We start from the raw sequence: 15,672 nt of genomic DNA, 5'->3' as shown, positions 1-15,672 counted from the left end.
ATACACAATGCACAAGACCCGGATAAAAAACATGATGAAAAAGTGGTACAATCCCTAATGATACAACACTACTGTCAAAAAGGACCTGATCCGTCCAAACAAATTGTAACACAGTATATAACCTCCTGATAAAGGATATATCCTACATGCCTCATTAGTCTGAGGGAAAAAAACAGGAAAAGGTTCTATGTATATAGATAGACCAAAGATAGACCACTAATGTAAAATATACAGACCACGGTGATGTGCAGGGACCCCGACACGTGTTTCGCCACCAAGGCTTCTTCTGGGGGAATGCCACATACACGGTGTTACACTAATTTATTCACCGATCGACCAATCACATGTCTGGACCCAATTAACCAAAAATTACCCTAAATCTGAGAACGCTAACAACTCCTCCCGTTGTATATCGCTGTATGCCCATCATGTGCGTAATACCGCGAGATCTCGCTGGTGATAGCCTGTATCACAAGTGCTATCTCCCGCGAGATCCCGGAAGTGTGTGACGTCACTTATCGCGAGATCTCGCTCGTGAACACATACGTGATGACAGTCTCCAGGTAACATATTAAGGTAGTCATAACTACCTACTTGTACAATAATAATAAAGTGCTTGTGCTGGGAAACTTCATGTGCCTAAAATGGGACTAAAAAACCTTTTAAAGGTGAATATTATAAATACATCTCAATCGTATGGGTTAAAAACGTAAAACAACGTGGCAATATATCCAAAATGCATGATTATTAAAGTGCATCATCTCAATAGTCTTATGACAACAATGTGACAGTATATATAAAATACATGAAAAATGGAACTTGTCCGTAATCAATCATAAATCGATAAATAGAGAAAAAAAGTGCTTAAAAGAAAACGTGTGTAGGTGACATGCAGTGCAAAAAACCGTGCTGTGAATAAACGTGAAAAAAAACACAGTATAGTTGAGGGCAAAGAAAAAGGCTAGCCACATAGCATGGATGGGAGGTAAGTATGTATGAGGTCTTCTTTTTTCTCTTTTCAAAAACGTCCATGAATCTCATATATTAGATGGGCCGATCAATCATATTAAAACTAAATAAAGACAAGACAAAAACAGAAAAATGACACAAAATATTAATAAACAAAATTAAAATATATAAAATCGAAAGTTCCTAGATCTGTAATGTATATGGCACAAAGACCCAAATATCATAAAGAAGAGGATGTGCATAATCACAGGAAGGGCACAAAGCTCAGATTTTCATTGAGGCCATTGGGAGAAATGGTATCTAATTCATGAATCCATTTCGCCTCTTTCTGTGCAAGGAGTCTTTTCCAATTCCCACCCCGGTTGTCAAAAAGAACTCTGTCACTGATGCACTTTAATAATCATGCATTTTGGATATATTGCCACGTTGTTTTACGTTTTTAACCCATACGATTGAGATGTATTTATAATATTCACCTTTAAAAGGTTTTTAGTCCCATTTTAGGCACATGAAGTTTCCCAGCACAAGCACTTTATTATTATTGTACAAGTAGGTAGTTATGACTACCTTAATATGTTACCTGGAGACTGTCATCACGTATGTGTTCACGAGCGAGATCTCGCGATAAGTGACGTCACACACTTCCGGGATCTCGCGGGAGATAGCACTTGTGATACAGGCTATCACCAGCGAGATCTCACGGTATTACGCACATGATGGGCATACAGCGATATACAACGGGAGGAGTTGTTAGCGTTCTCAGATTTAGGGTAATTTTTGGTTAATTGCGTCCAGACATGTGATTGGTCGATCGGTGAATAAATTAGTGTAACACCGTGTATGTGGCATTCCCCCAGAAGAAGCCTTGGAGGCGAAACACGTGTCGGGGTCCCTGCACATCACCGTGGTCTGTATATTTTACATTCGTGGTCTATCTATATACATAGAACCTTTTCCTGTTTTTTTTCCCTCAGACTAATGAGGCATGTAGGATATATCCTTTATCAGGAGATTATATACTGTGTTACAATTTGTTTGGACGGATCAGGTCCTTTTTGACAGTAGTGTTGTATCATTAGGGATTGTACCACTTTTTCATCATGTTTTTTTATCCGGGTTTTGTGCATTGTGTATTAGTCTGTTTGTTATTCTTGTGTTCCCATATTTTATCCCTACGGGAAGCTTTTTTTGATTGTCTAATAAAGTATATTGAATTTTGTTAACCATCCTTTGGTACTTGACTACTTACTCAATTTGATAGGGGTTTACCATCTGTATGCAGTAGCAAATTTGGCATTTTCGTGGTCCCAAACAAAGATTCGGGTTGGGCACTCCAATGGCCAAGCATCACTGATCTCAGTGGCCCAAGCAATTACATTGTTTATTTTGGCTAATTAAGCCCAACATACTGAAAAAATTAAAGAGTTCCACTAAAATCTTTAACAAGCGAGTGTCGTTAAAAGTCTGCAGGGCCAAGTAGTCTGCCGATCAGGTGATTGAGGGGGCCCAAGGCCCACCAGTAAGTGTTCTATCCCCTTTAAAGGTTTTTCAAGCAGAGCTACTGACATTTAGTAGCAGTGGTACCATATATTGCAATTCACTTACAGCCTGACTTTCCAAAATTCAAAAGCAGTAAAGATACAATATTCTCCATGTCTTGTTACTTTAAAGCAACAGAATAGTTCTCAAAAATATGAGAGGGTTAGAATATATGTAATGCACCAGAACATTTTAATGTGCCCAAACTTGCTCTTTACTCCACCCCTAGAGTGCTCAAATTGTGTATTACCAGGATTAGTGACCTCCACAATGTACTTCCTAGTGGCCATATGGTATAATGCCCCTTTCCTGCTAAACCCTGTATAATGCTCCCTGTATAATGCCCCTTTCCTGCTAAACCCTGTATAATGCTCCCCTTTTCTGTAACCCCAAAATTACAATTACACCCCCCTTCTGAAACCCCACAGTTGTGCCCACTTTTCTGTAACTCTCCCCTCTTGTTGACCCCTCACATAAAATACCCACCTTTTCAATAGCCATCTCTGCAGAACCTCCTGATATAAAGCGGGTGCCAGGGGTGGCTTTATTATAAATGCCCAAATTGATCTTGGTTCCCCAACCGCAGTCATTATAAATCAGTCTCAATTGCTTACAGCTGTGACCAAGGCTCAATTGTGAGGGGTCACAGGCAGACTTTGGCCGGTAAGACACGAATGTGTGCAGCCCGTGTATACATGCCATATGATGGCACGATCTCACAGGCTGCATCTGAGAAAGCCTTTCAGAAACTTTTGAACACCAAGACACAAGGAGGCAAGCACAAAAATGCAATGAATTACAAAGGTCATATGAAGTTTATTGTATTGTTATCCCACAACACTTTACCATTTCCAGCTGGTGGGATGTATAACACTATCTTACAGAATATATTAGATTCCCTTTAAGATAAATCTTAAAACAATAAACGACCTTCAGTCCAATACTTCAGTGATTCACGATTTCAAAAAATGGCTTAAAAAGAAAAAAAAGTTAAAAAAGGCCAATATATATCCGACTGTACAACAAAGAATTTAAACCAGAAATCTGTAGAAAACCAAATTGCTCTGTACAACATTATGAATTATTCTGAATAGACAGGGGCCCATCATTTTTAAGAAATGTGCTAATTTACATAGTAATTAACAATAAAATTTCACATAAATAAAAAGAAATAAAAGCCACATCCATGCGGTAAAATGAATCCAGTCTCAAGTAAAAACAGGAAAGGAAACACATTATTGCTTAATCTAAAAATATTATAAAATGGCTAAATCTTTATAAACTGCCACCAAATACATAGATATAAAGTTACTATGTGCATGCGAATGAGTGAACTTCCCACAAAGAACCAACCTGCATCTTTGACGCCATTAAAGGAAAGGGATACATATTGGTAAAGTGAAATAAAGGATTATGGGCAATGAGGGTTGTGCAGCCCTATATCATATATTCTGTGATTTGCTGGTGTGTTACTTTGGACACAGTATTGGAATGTTATTTGGTTGGGGTAGAAATGTAACGGAACTAACTATGTAGGAGGTGGGCCATTAGTATATCTCAACATTGGGTAAAAGGATCTGGCAAAATTGTTAGCTTGGGCGCAGCTGAAGTCCTCTTCAGAAACAGGAATCATGCACGCGAAGAAGAGTAAGAGAAGCAGGAGCAGTTGTAGAGGAAAAGCAGCTCGCAACACTCTGAAGAAGAAAGACCTCTGCTTTGGTGCAGTCTCGACTTCGCCTTGGCCTTTTCTCTTACTGTAAGAAAGAATAGAAGTCATGTTACACATCACGTGGCTATGTGTTCCCATTATTGAAAAGATGGTTCAGGTGTTAGCATTGTAGTCATGAAAGTCTCCCCAGGAGGTGGACATGTCAGTCAACAGTTTCCGTCCTAGAGGAACCCCACTCCCATTCTTTCTGAGAGGTGATAGATAGCTGCTTTGCCTCCCCCATACAAAGTCTTCTGGACCAAGTTGAAATAACTTTGGCACCCCCATTATAGATGTGACATAAATAATAATGTTTTCCAGACAAAATTGATAGTAGTCAGTAGGTGGACATCCCCTGTCTGTCATCACATCGTCAGAACATGGCCAGAACATCAGCCTTTAGAGCAATGATCTAAATACCCTTTCATATTGGGGAACAGCTGACGATCACTTTCATAGAGGAAGTCCCTGTTTTTCAAGTGCAACTCAAAGTAGTCTGAAACAGGCTCTTTTTTTCCCATAAGGTACGAGGACCAAAAGCAAATCGCATTCTCAAAACCTACTCACCTGGCAAAGTCTTTGGGTGTTGCCCCAACCTCAGTCTGCAAATATAAAAAAGGACAATGTAACATTTTTAGTTTCAAACATATCAATTTATTGACATTCACATATATACAGTAATATAATGTACAAATATATGTTTAGAGATTATTGATGTCTAACAATATAATTTTAACATTTTTATAGATATTACTTCTGGGATATTTTAATTATGAATACTGAGGACTTACCTGCTGGTGACTGGTTGAGGGGATCAGAGAATCAACCTCATCAGTTTCCGAGTTGTCCTAGAGTGGGAAATAAACATGTCTATATGAAGTCTGCAGTTTTGTAGAACTATGTATGTTCTGTTCAGTGATCATATAGGTGATCTGACAAAAACATCAGAGAAGTGCGTACTCACCAGAGTTTTCTGAAGCGCAGACAAGTCTTGGTTGACGTCTCTTCGGAGCTGTCTCAATCTAGTTACAATAACATGCATTCTCTCCTCGGCCTCAATATAGCCTGCACCAGAGGTACTACTCAGCAAGTTACCAGACAAATCCTGAAGGGAGTTTGCGTCAGTCTGTCTCTTCTGTATCTCCTCCTTGAGTAGCTGGATTGAAGAACATCAACCAGTTAATTATGAAAATATAACAGATAGCTTTTATAGATTTTAGATTCAAGAATGAGAATCGAATAATTTAACCTTTTGGTCTGTGCCGATAACAGTGAGCCAAGCAATAATTGGCCTCCAGATAAAGGGAACCCGTCACCACATTTGCACATATACAACCAGTGACAGGTTCCCATGGAGCCCTATTGACTATCTGACAGCCTTCTTTTAGCTAAAAATAGTTTCTCTTACATCCACATAAATCCCTTTTTATCTTATATTTCCTGGTATAAGAGGAGGCGTGTCCTTCTTGGCTGGCCCCTCCCATATACTCCTCCCCATGCCTTATGCCACCTTATGCCACCAGCAGTTGTTGTCATGTGACCAGAGTGACATCTCAGGTCCTTAAGCCTCTTAACAATAGCAAACTGTCCCCATGCATGTAACTGACCACATGAAGTGACAGCAGCCTCCATTAACTTGTACTCCTCCTCATCCTCCATGGAGGCTGCTGTGATTTCATGTGGTCAGATACATGGGGTACAGTTTGCTATTGTTAGAAGGCAAAAGGACCTGAGATGATGTCACTCTGATCACATTACATGAAGGAACCGTGTATATAAAAAAAAAAAAAAAAATTGACACAATATTTCCTATAAGTAAATAGAGCTTTATATGTCTGTAGTTGAATATAAGCAGATGGTCCCTAAATACAAGAAGGCAGTGCAGTTCACTGCCAGTCTGGGAGAGAGAAGAGTCACAGCTAGTCAGAAAAGCTAATTTGCATATCAGAAAAACATCTGTAGCTTCTGGCAGCTTATTTTAGGTGATTTGGGGAGGACTTGTAACCCTTTATCAGCAGGCATTGTTAGTCAGTGTGGTCAAAACTTGTTGGCAGGTCTTCTTTATTTAGATAGTCATAAGACTGTTTATACATACAGTGAGTACTCAGTCACCTTTACATATTTCATGTTTTTGATCTTAAAAAAAGTGTTTAAAATTTTTTTGCTCATTAACATACACTCTGCGCCCCATCTTGACAACAAAAAAAAAAACAAAAAAAAAAAAAACCAGAACCATCACCAGGTCATAAGTATTCGGACCCATTGCTGTGACAGTCATATTTAACTCACATGCTGTCCATTTCCTTCTCATCCACCTTTAGATAGTTCTACTCCTTCAGTGGAGTCCAGCTGTGTTTAATTAAACTGACTGGGCCTGATAAGGGAAAGCACACACCTGTCTATAGAAGACCACACAACTCACAGTGCATGTCAGAGCACATGCAAATCGTGAGGTCTAAGGAACTGGCCAAGACTTGTGGTAAGGCACAGATCTGGGCAAGGTTACAAACTATTTTCTGCAGAACTCAAGGTTCCTAAGAGCACAGTGGCCACCATTATCCTTTAATGTAAGAAGTTTGGGAGGACCACAACTCTTCCTAGTCCTGGCCGTCCAGCCAAACATGGGAGAATAGCTTTTTGGAGAGCAGTAAAAAAAGCAGCCCAAGATCACTATGGCTGAGCTCCAGAGATTGAGTAGGGAGATGGGAGAAAGTTCCATAAAGTCAACTATCACTGCACTCCTCCATCAGGAGAGCATAACGGCAGAGTGTGCTGACGGATTCCTCTCAGTACAAGACATATGAAAGCCACATACAGGGTATAAAAGCACACATGAAGGACATCCAGACTATGAAAAATAAGATTCTCTGATCTGATGAGATGAAGATTGAACTTTTTGGTGTTAATTCTAAGCAGTATGTATGGAGAAAACTAGGCAATGCTCATTGCCTGCCAAATACAATCCTAACGGTGACAAATGGTGGTGGTAGCATCGTGCTATGGGGGCGTTTTTAAGCTGCAGGTACAGAACAACTGGTTGCAATTGAAGGAAAGATTAATGCAGCCAAAAACAGAGATATGCTGGATGAAACCTCTTCCAGATCCTCTGGACCTCAGATTGGGCACAAGGTTCACCTTCCGACAATGACCCTAAGCACACAGCTAAAATAACAAAGCAGCGACTTCAGAACAACTCTGTGACCATTCCTGACTGGCCCAGCCAGAGCCCGGACCTAAACCCAATTGAGCATCTCTGGAGAGACTTGAAAATGGCTTCCACCAACGTTCACCATCCAACCTAAGGGAACTGGAGAGGATCGGCAAGGAAGAATGGTGTAGGCTCCCCAAATCCAGGTGTGACAAACTTGTTGCATCATTCCCAAGAAGACTCCTGGATGTACCAGCTCAAAAGGAGCTTCTACCCAATACTGAGCAAAGGGCCAGAATACTTATAACCATGTGATATTTTAGTTTGTTTAATAAATTAAAAATATAAAATATCTACATTTGTTCTTTTCTCTCTTGGATGCAGAGTATAAATTAATGAGCACAAAAAGAAAAAAAAAAAAAAAAAAAAAGAGTCTTAACCATTGGCTGCAATGAAAGAACAAGTGAAAAATGTAAAGGGTTCTAAATACTTTCCGTACCCACGGTGCCATATTATGGTTCCAATCACTGCCTAATGCTTGGATCATTTGACATGTGGTCAAGACATATGCAATTGAAATGTATTATGTACGCATGTGGCTTAAATCTGTTACAAAGAACATATACCTTGTAACTACCATAGCCACTTGCTTATTACTAGTACAGTCAGTACCCAGGTTAAATACAAGTTCCACAGGTTTGCTCTTAAGTTTAATTTGTATGCAAGTTGAAACTGTATATTTTAGAATGGTTGCTCCAGACAAATTTTTTTGCCCCAGTGACAATTGGAGTTTCAAAATTTTTTGCTGTAATGGGACCAAGGATTATCAATAAATCTTCATTACTAACACCGTACAGCTGATTATTGCAGCTTGGGACTAAAGTAAAGCACCCAGAGAGCTTCACCAGAGGTCACAGTGGCCAGAGAGGTCAGTCTGTAACTAGGGGGCGTCTGTAAGTCGGGTGTCCTTAAGTAGGGGACTTCCTGTACACAGTATGCCATTGTAGAGTAGCATGGTCCATATTCCAGACACAACAGGCACAGGTTCTTCCTCAGCGGTTTCTTCAATGGTGTGTGTGCCTAAACCAGCTTACAAGTGTTGCATCACAGAGTCTAAAAGATTCTGTATTATACATGTACCCCAAGTTAACAGACCAAATCAAGACCTCCTCTCAGTAGGCAGAAACAACAGTTGTGGGTGCCCCCCATCCACTTTAAGCAGAAATGACTTAGCTGAAGTCACATCATGTCTACACTGCCTTCTGTGACGTGTCATTATGTATATGCTGAGCAGTCTGTAAGATTACAGCGCACGTAAGAGATTACATCTATTCTAGCACGACCTGACACTTATTACTCTTATACGATTACAAAGCTTATTAGAGACTTAATCTTCTCATGTGTCATCTAGTAATGGGGTTGGCACATTCATCTCCCCAGTCCTGGTCTCCTGGAGAGTCAAACACAAAACTTACAGAGTTCAGAAATACCTTAATGGGCGGAAAACTTGGGCGTTTGGGTTTATATATAAGGAATCTTACCAGGAGGTTTTTCTGGCTTTCTCGCAGGTCATGTGGGTTTCCGTTGATATCCATCACACGGTATTTGAGTCTACGTTCTTCAGCATCAGTCAACCACCACAACAACTTATCAGTCCTCTCTTGGAATTCCTATAAAATGATATTTAATGTACGCAATAAAGGGTAAATTGTATTAACCACAACACGTGTGTTTGGATCCACATAATAAGATCTGTGGCTCATTAGCATAATTTTAAAAGTTCACTTTAGAAGGAAGGAGGCCACTTAAGATTACCATAGTCACATTGCCCGGATCTATGAGTAAGTGCCCCTGGGTTATGCCGGATTTTGATGGTTTAGTGGTGAAAATGCTGGTCACTGGTTACCTAGCAGATTCCTTTTGCTTCAAGTATAAAAATACTTCATACTCATGGGAATAGCTCTTGACAAAATGTCAATGTCAACTGTACAGCATCACCATAAAAGTAAAACAAATGCGGAATCTAAATGAAAATTGAATATTGCAAATCTTGCCACATCGCGAATTGGCTCTTGTTATGGTCAGAATTAGAGATGAGCGAGCACTAAAATGCTCGGGTGCTCGTTACTCGAGCCGAACATTTCCAGATGCTCGAGTGCTCGTTTCGAGTAACGAGCCCCATTGAAGTCAATGGGAGACCCGAGCATTTTTCAAAGGGACCATGGTTCAGGAATAAAATGTGTTATTTAATTGAAAAATAATGTCTTCTGATAATTTGCAAACATCTGCGATCTATTCTTCACTGTTCCGCGCGTATATTATCTCCCGACAAGTTAGCAGATGTAAAGAACAGTGAAGAATAGAATAAAAACAGTGAACACAGTGAACACAGTGAACACAGGATCATTTAAGATAAAAACACAGTGCAGAACACAGTGCAGAATAGATTACAGATGTTCGGCACATCTGCTTACTTGTCGGGAGATACGCGGAACGGCGCGAACAAAATAGCATGTGAAGAACAATATATATGTGTGTGAAGAACACATTGCAGATGTTTAAATACATCTGCAATGTGTTCTTCACACATATATATTGTTCTTCACATGCTATTTTGTTCGCGCCGTTCCGCGCGTATCTCCCGACAAGTAAGCAGATGTGCCGAACATCTGTAATCTATTCTGCACTGTGTTCTGCACTGTGTTTTTATCTTAAATGATCCTGTGTTCACTGTTTTTATTCTATTCTTCATTGTTCTTCACTGTGTTTTTTTTAATTAAATGCTCGATCTCGAGCAGGGGAAATACTCGTCCGAGCAACGAGCCGTCTCGAGTACCCTAATGCTCGACCGAGCATCAAGCTCGGACGAGCATGTTCGCTCATCTCTAGTCAGAATCCTTACAAATTAATTTCTTTGCCACTTAATGGTGGAATGGTTTACGTCACACAACTTTTTGCCAGAACCGATTTATCGTAGTACATGACTATACACAACCAAAAAGTTAAGAGAAAGAGAATTTAGCTCACCTCACAATGCAGCAGGTCCCCTTGTAATGTCTCTCTCCAACTATCCAGGTCGTTACAAGCGCGCTCCCAGCGCAAATTCACCAAGTGAAGTCTATTCAGGACATCCCTATATTCTGCATCATTCTCCTCCGACTGGAACTCTTTACTTTTCAGATTTGCAGATATAACACAACCTTTATAATCATCAAATTCTTTTAAGATGCCCTAAAAAAAAAAAAAAAAAAATTCAGAAAAGGTGCCAATTGTAGCCATAAATGACAGGCAAGGGTACATCAAGATATAGATAACAATATGGAACCTATGATATTAACAGCATTTCTCATTTTCTTTCTATCCTTAGCTAGAGAACATCCGCGATACAGGGTCAAGAAAGCTACCCTAGTCTCCACTGTGGTACAGTGATTGAAGGGATTGTCCAGGATTAGAAAAATATGGGTTTTCTTTTCCAAAAATACCATATCTGATGTCAATAGATACTTCCAATGGCAATACCAGACACATCCAATGGATAGGTGCAGCACTATTTTTCAGGGAAAGCCGCCATATTTTAAAAATCTTTTAGTATTTTGCTGAATCATGTAGGATGCTATATGCTAGCCAACATTTTCAGACCACTGTTAGACATAGGGGTGCGACTGTTTTGTCATTTTCTGAATATGTTATTAAAGTCTCATCGACTTGCATTCCAGGGAAAGAGCAGAGAGGGATTGCCAGAAGAAAGTCAAATGTGGGATGTCTGCATTCTATGCAGAGAGGTCTACACACCTTAAGCAGCTCGACTTTTTGTTCCAGTTCTTGGATAGTTGACGACGGTTTCATCTTTTTAGCTTGTTCAAGTTCTACTTCAGTAGTATCCAACCAGAGTGTTATACTATCCAAATCAGCTAGGAGATGTTGCCACTGCTGGAAACTTTGCTTTTTGCTCAGTTCATCATTCAAAGTTTGCGCCTGAAAAATCTCCCAACGCTCAATGACACCTAAAGTGAGAACAAAGACAGCACACAAGTTTACCTTGCAAGTCTAGTAGTAACGCAGGACAAGGCGCCCTGCAATATACGGTAGGTTTTGCCGACACGTTACATAATTGTTAACGAGTGGATTACGCTGGAGTAATCAGAGGACATAAAACACAGAATGTTAATGCAGTTTGAGAATTACAAATCCTTAAGATATTTTTCACTTTGCAACAAATATCTCTGTTTAAGCTTTGTCTAAAAAAACAAACAAAAAAAAAACAAATTGGCTGCACAATTCCAGAAGGAAATACTTGAAGGACTAAATCCAGAAAAGAATGATAGCAGTAAAGAGTGAGAAGCTCCTGCTGCAGCCAGTCATCATCTTAAGTTTGTTTTCCTAAATTTTGAAGTTTAGCAAAACCCACAGACTTCAGTGTAGAGGAACTCTCCCCAGTTGGCAGGTGTCATGGGAATGAGGGATTAAACATGTCCAACTTAGGCTGGCTACACAGGCAAAATTGTCCAAGAATTATGGACAATATTTTCAGTATTTCACAGCCGATCAATCTGGTATTCGTTTTTCGCTGACACTCAAACTGTGAGTGAACTGTGAGAAACGGTTCCAACTAGGAACTGCTCTACTCTCTAATGAATTGGTCACACAGTTCATTAAAGTATTGGCCATTGGCCATTGGCATTGAGTCATTAAAATGTATTGCATTTAATGCAAATGAGTGTTGTCCATTCAAAAAAAAATGGTTTTTGGAAGAAGAGTTTATCTGGGGCTTATTTATGGATTTCTATGTAAATCAGTTTGGGTGGAGTGTGCATGTCATGTCTTTAAGAGACAAGGTAGATGTAGCCATTTGCCCAGATGTGAGTTTAGCCTTCAGGTGTCTCAGGTGTATGGTAAACTTTATTCAGTTTTCATATTCTGTATGAAAAAAAAAAAAAAAAAAGGCAATCTGTATCATCATGGGGCAGCTGATATTTATATGCTTATTCCCTACGAAGTGAGCCGTGCAATAAAAACTCCAGAAAAATCTCTGGTACCGGCGGGTTGATTAAGAAAATGAATAGCTTGTAGTAGTGAGTAAAAGTGGACATTTCCCCGCCTCCAACTCTTTGAGAGCCAAATGAACATGCTGGGCACTGCAACAGAAATGAGGGCACTGGAATGATTGGGACAAGAAACAAAAAATTAAATTTATTGGTGCCAATAAATGATATTAGCTGCTGCACTTGGAGGTGATGAAAGGTCCCCTTTACAGTTAAAGTTACAGTTTACCTATCAAAGAACCCTTTCCTATTTTAAGCAAGAGTCAGCAAACTCCAGCACGACCATGGAATGGGTGAATTAAAAATCCTTTATTTATTCTTCATGGGTAACAAAAGATGAATAAAATACAGCTTAAGGGTCCAACATGTTTCAGCAGAATAGGTGAAAAGTCCTGGTCTTGTGGGGGGTGGGGAAGAGTATTGTGGTAATATTGTAACCACTCCCCATTAATACACCAGTTTTGTGTGGGCATTTTAATGTGTTATCAATCTGTGTACCAATGAAATTTGCATTTATTCATTTGGATTTTTGTGATTGTTTTGGACCATTCTTGCACACCAGACTGGTTAATTGGAGACATAAAACTAGACCAGGACTAAGTCTACTCTGCCGAAACACATCGGTCTTTTAAGCTGTATTTTATTCTTCTGTTATCACCCATGAAGAACACCATACCATGGTAAAGCTGGCATTGGTGGACTTTTGCCAAATGTTACCTTGCTTTGGGACTTATAAGTGCACCTGTGGATACGAGGGTGTAACTCCAAGTGAGCTGGATGCCTACCGTATGTAAAGGTTTTCCTATTTTGAGATGTAAATGGCCTATATTTTACACAAGAGGTATCCTTTGGGCCTTTACATGGCTGCAGTGGAACTAAGGTACAGCCATTAATCCCTTTAAGAATGTATGTTCACATTTTCTGCAAGCTATGTTACTCACCCGAGTGCTTTTCAGGTCTTTCCATTCCTTGAAGTCCTTTGACGTCAAGTTCTTCATTGCTGGAGTTGGACGTTTTGGACTCGATCTCTCTAGTAGACCTTGAAATAGTTCCCTGAATGCTCTATAGAGATAATGATATATTATATTGCGGATCTGACAATTTCCAAGAGTACAATATTACCAAATATGAATGAACTTTAGGACTTACAGAAGACTGGTCCATCAAAGTGCTGGTTCCAGGAGAGGCAGTCAGAAGTCCCTTCACCTTTCTATCATCTTTGAACTCCATTTTCACAGTGGACACACGTTTGTCTGGAGAATGCCATGATGGAGTCTCCAAGTCCGATTTTCCTGTAAAAACCACACAAAATGTTTGAAGATATACAGAACAAATGGTTGTGGAGGTGCCATGGTGGAAAGAATGAATGACTTCTTCTAGGCACCACCTAAACCTCCCCAGCAATAGCATTCAATAACGCCTATACAGAATAAAACATATAAAAATGTCAAAAATGAACGTTATATGATATTCAGATAAAGCTGATATGTGAATATGTTAGACCAGTAGTATTGATAATGAACAAGTACAGGGATTGGCTTAGCAAGAAAAGGTAACACTGTGAAAAGCCCATGCAAAAAACTAAGTTGATATAGTATTTTAAAGCAAAGTAGTATAATTTCATACAGATGGGAAAAAGTATATAATGCAGAACTTCGCAATCAACAAGTCTATATACACAAATGGTGTTCCATTGTGTATGGTCATTGGTTCAAAGGGGAAAAACCTCCTCTTAGCAAAGAACAGCTAGAAGAGAACAATTTTTTTTCCTGATTTCCCATATATCCCAAGCACACGGGCCAAGCATCCCATTCATTGAATGAAACTCATCTTGGACGTCGTAGAAGTGTGCAACCACAATGAGATGGCCATGGTTTGGGAAATATGGTGCGCACACAGAGCAAAAGAGGAACGGCGCAAATGAGGGAACATGGATGAAGCGTGCATCACAGCAATGGTGCCAGTATGAGACACATGCATTGGGCAGGGGCCTACCAGAAGACGCCTGGACAGTTTTTGTTGTCATTATGACATAGGCTTCAGGGCTTTCAGCAATTTCTACATCTGAAAGAAAATAATGTCATTTGTTTCCTCACAAGACAAGTATTTCGGGTGGAACTGGAGAAAAAGCGGGAAAATGTTCAGATTTAAAGCAGCAACACACAGAATTAATTTACCAGATAAGGGGTTGTAGTAGGTTCCTTCCTCCTCATTCTCATGCATGGAAGATCCTCCAACATCTACAGTTGGATCCCATTCCAGAGGGATGGAGTCAACACTGACAGGAGTTTCTCGACCAGATCTCTCATGTGGGAGAGTTGGGGGCATTAAGTGGCAGAGAGATTGGTGAGATGTGTCAACCTCTGGTATTGTTGAGTGCCATGATGAGTTCTGGATCTCTCTAGAATCTTCCCCATCTGTATCATTCTCAGATGTTTCTCTATCTTCCTCTAAATTCTGATAATGGGATAAAAAGTTTTATTACTTACATCAATATGAAGATCATAAACTTGAAACTCAAGACAGCGATTGACACATTGCAGTTACCAAATTCCTTGACGTCAGTCTTTCATGGAATCGATAAACGCGTCCAAAAACTTCTTGGCAATATCTGTGAATCTCCTCCAGTTCGTCCTCAATAACCACAGCATCCATAGCTTCACTTTTTTGTATCAATTGTTCTCCAAAAACAATGAGCTGATCGATTTTATTGGTGTTTAGCGTTATTTCTTGTTTGAAACCCTAAACGTTGGAAATAGATGCCACAATGAAGTCTAAAATGTACAGAGGTCATTAAAATAATAATAAATTATATATATACCCCAAGAGTTTGATTATGGAACGTGCTTGGGTGTTGAAAGAATTGGTGGACAACTTGCAAAGTGTCCATCAAAAAGTGTAATTATATATATATATATATATATATCTGGAAGTATCCAAAACATGTTGCTAAAAAATGATGATCAACAACCCTGAAAAAGGATGTGCAATACTTACCACTAACTGTTGCATTTTCTCTTCGATGTCGCTCTCTGAGAAGTGTTCCACATTAGTGAGCTGCAAGTCCATCTCTGTGAGCCATACCAGGATGCAATCTCTCGTCCCCTCGAAGTCTTCTCTTTGGCTAGTAAAGTGCTTAATAAAACCCAAAAACAAACATTTAGTGAAAAATGCTATATAGCAATACAAAGGAGATTCCACATACTAAGACATGACAGCTACTTGTTATGGATATATCTTAAGAAGAGATGGCAATGAAGTAAGTT

At 39.6% G+C, this 15,672-nt stretch overlaps 1 protein-coding gene across 1 annotated transcript in view; it reads right to left on the bottom strand.

Moving 5' to 3' along the window:
• Positions 1 to 3,304: 3,304 nt before the first annotated feature.
• SYNE2 (spectrin repeat containing nuclear envelope protein 2) overlaps positions 3,305 to 15,672 on the bottom strand; it is a 248,849-nt gene continuing 236,481 nt past the window's right edge. Inside the window, exons 103-115 of the mRNA XM_072116513.1 lie at positions 15,404 to 15,541; positions 14,954 to 15,148; positions 14,584 to 14,863; positions 14,402 to 14,470; positions 13,556 to 13,698; positions 13,348 to 13,468; positions 11,157 to 11,368; positions 10,392 to 10,595; positions 8,906 to 9,034; positions 5,181 to 5,372; positions 5,008 to 5,064; positions 4,784 to 4,818; positions 3,305 to 4,262 (exon numbers count right to left, since the gene is read on the bottom strand). Coding sequence (XP_071972614.1) covers positions 4,037 to 4,262; positions 4,784 to 4,818; positions 5,008 to 5,064; positions 5,181 to 5,372; positions 8,906 to 9,034; positions 10,392 to 10,595; positions 11,157 to 11,368; positions 13,348 to 13,468; positions 13,556 to 13,698; positions 14,402 to 14,470; positions 14,584 to 14,863; positions 14,954 to 15,148; positions 15,404 to 15,541 — 2,001 coding nt within the window. The 3' untranslated portion in view covers positions 3,305 to 4,036. The remainder of the gene's footprint in view (positions 4,263 to 4,783; positions 4,819 to 5,007; positions 5,065 to 5,180; positions 5,373 to 8,905; positions 9,035 to 10,391; positions 10,596 to 11,156; positions 11,369 to 13,347; positions 13,469 to 13,555; positions 13,699 to 14,401; positions 14,471 to 14,583; positions 14,864 to 14,953; positions 15,149 to 15,403; positions 15,542 to 15,672) is intronic.

Source organism: Engystomops pustulosus, chromosome 7 (assembly GCF_040894005.1).
Source record: "Engystomops pustulosus chromosome 7, aEngPut4.maternal, whole genome shotgun sequence".
NCBI lineage: Eukaryota > Metazoa > Chordata > Amphibia > Anura > Leptodactylidae > Engystomops > Engystomops pustulosus.
Note: the sequence above shows the minus strand (reverse complement) of the source record. Positions and strands in the feature narration are given on the sequence as shown.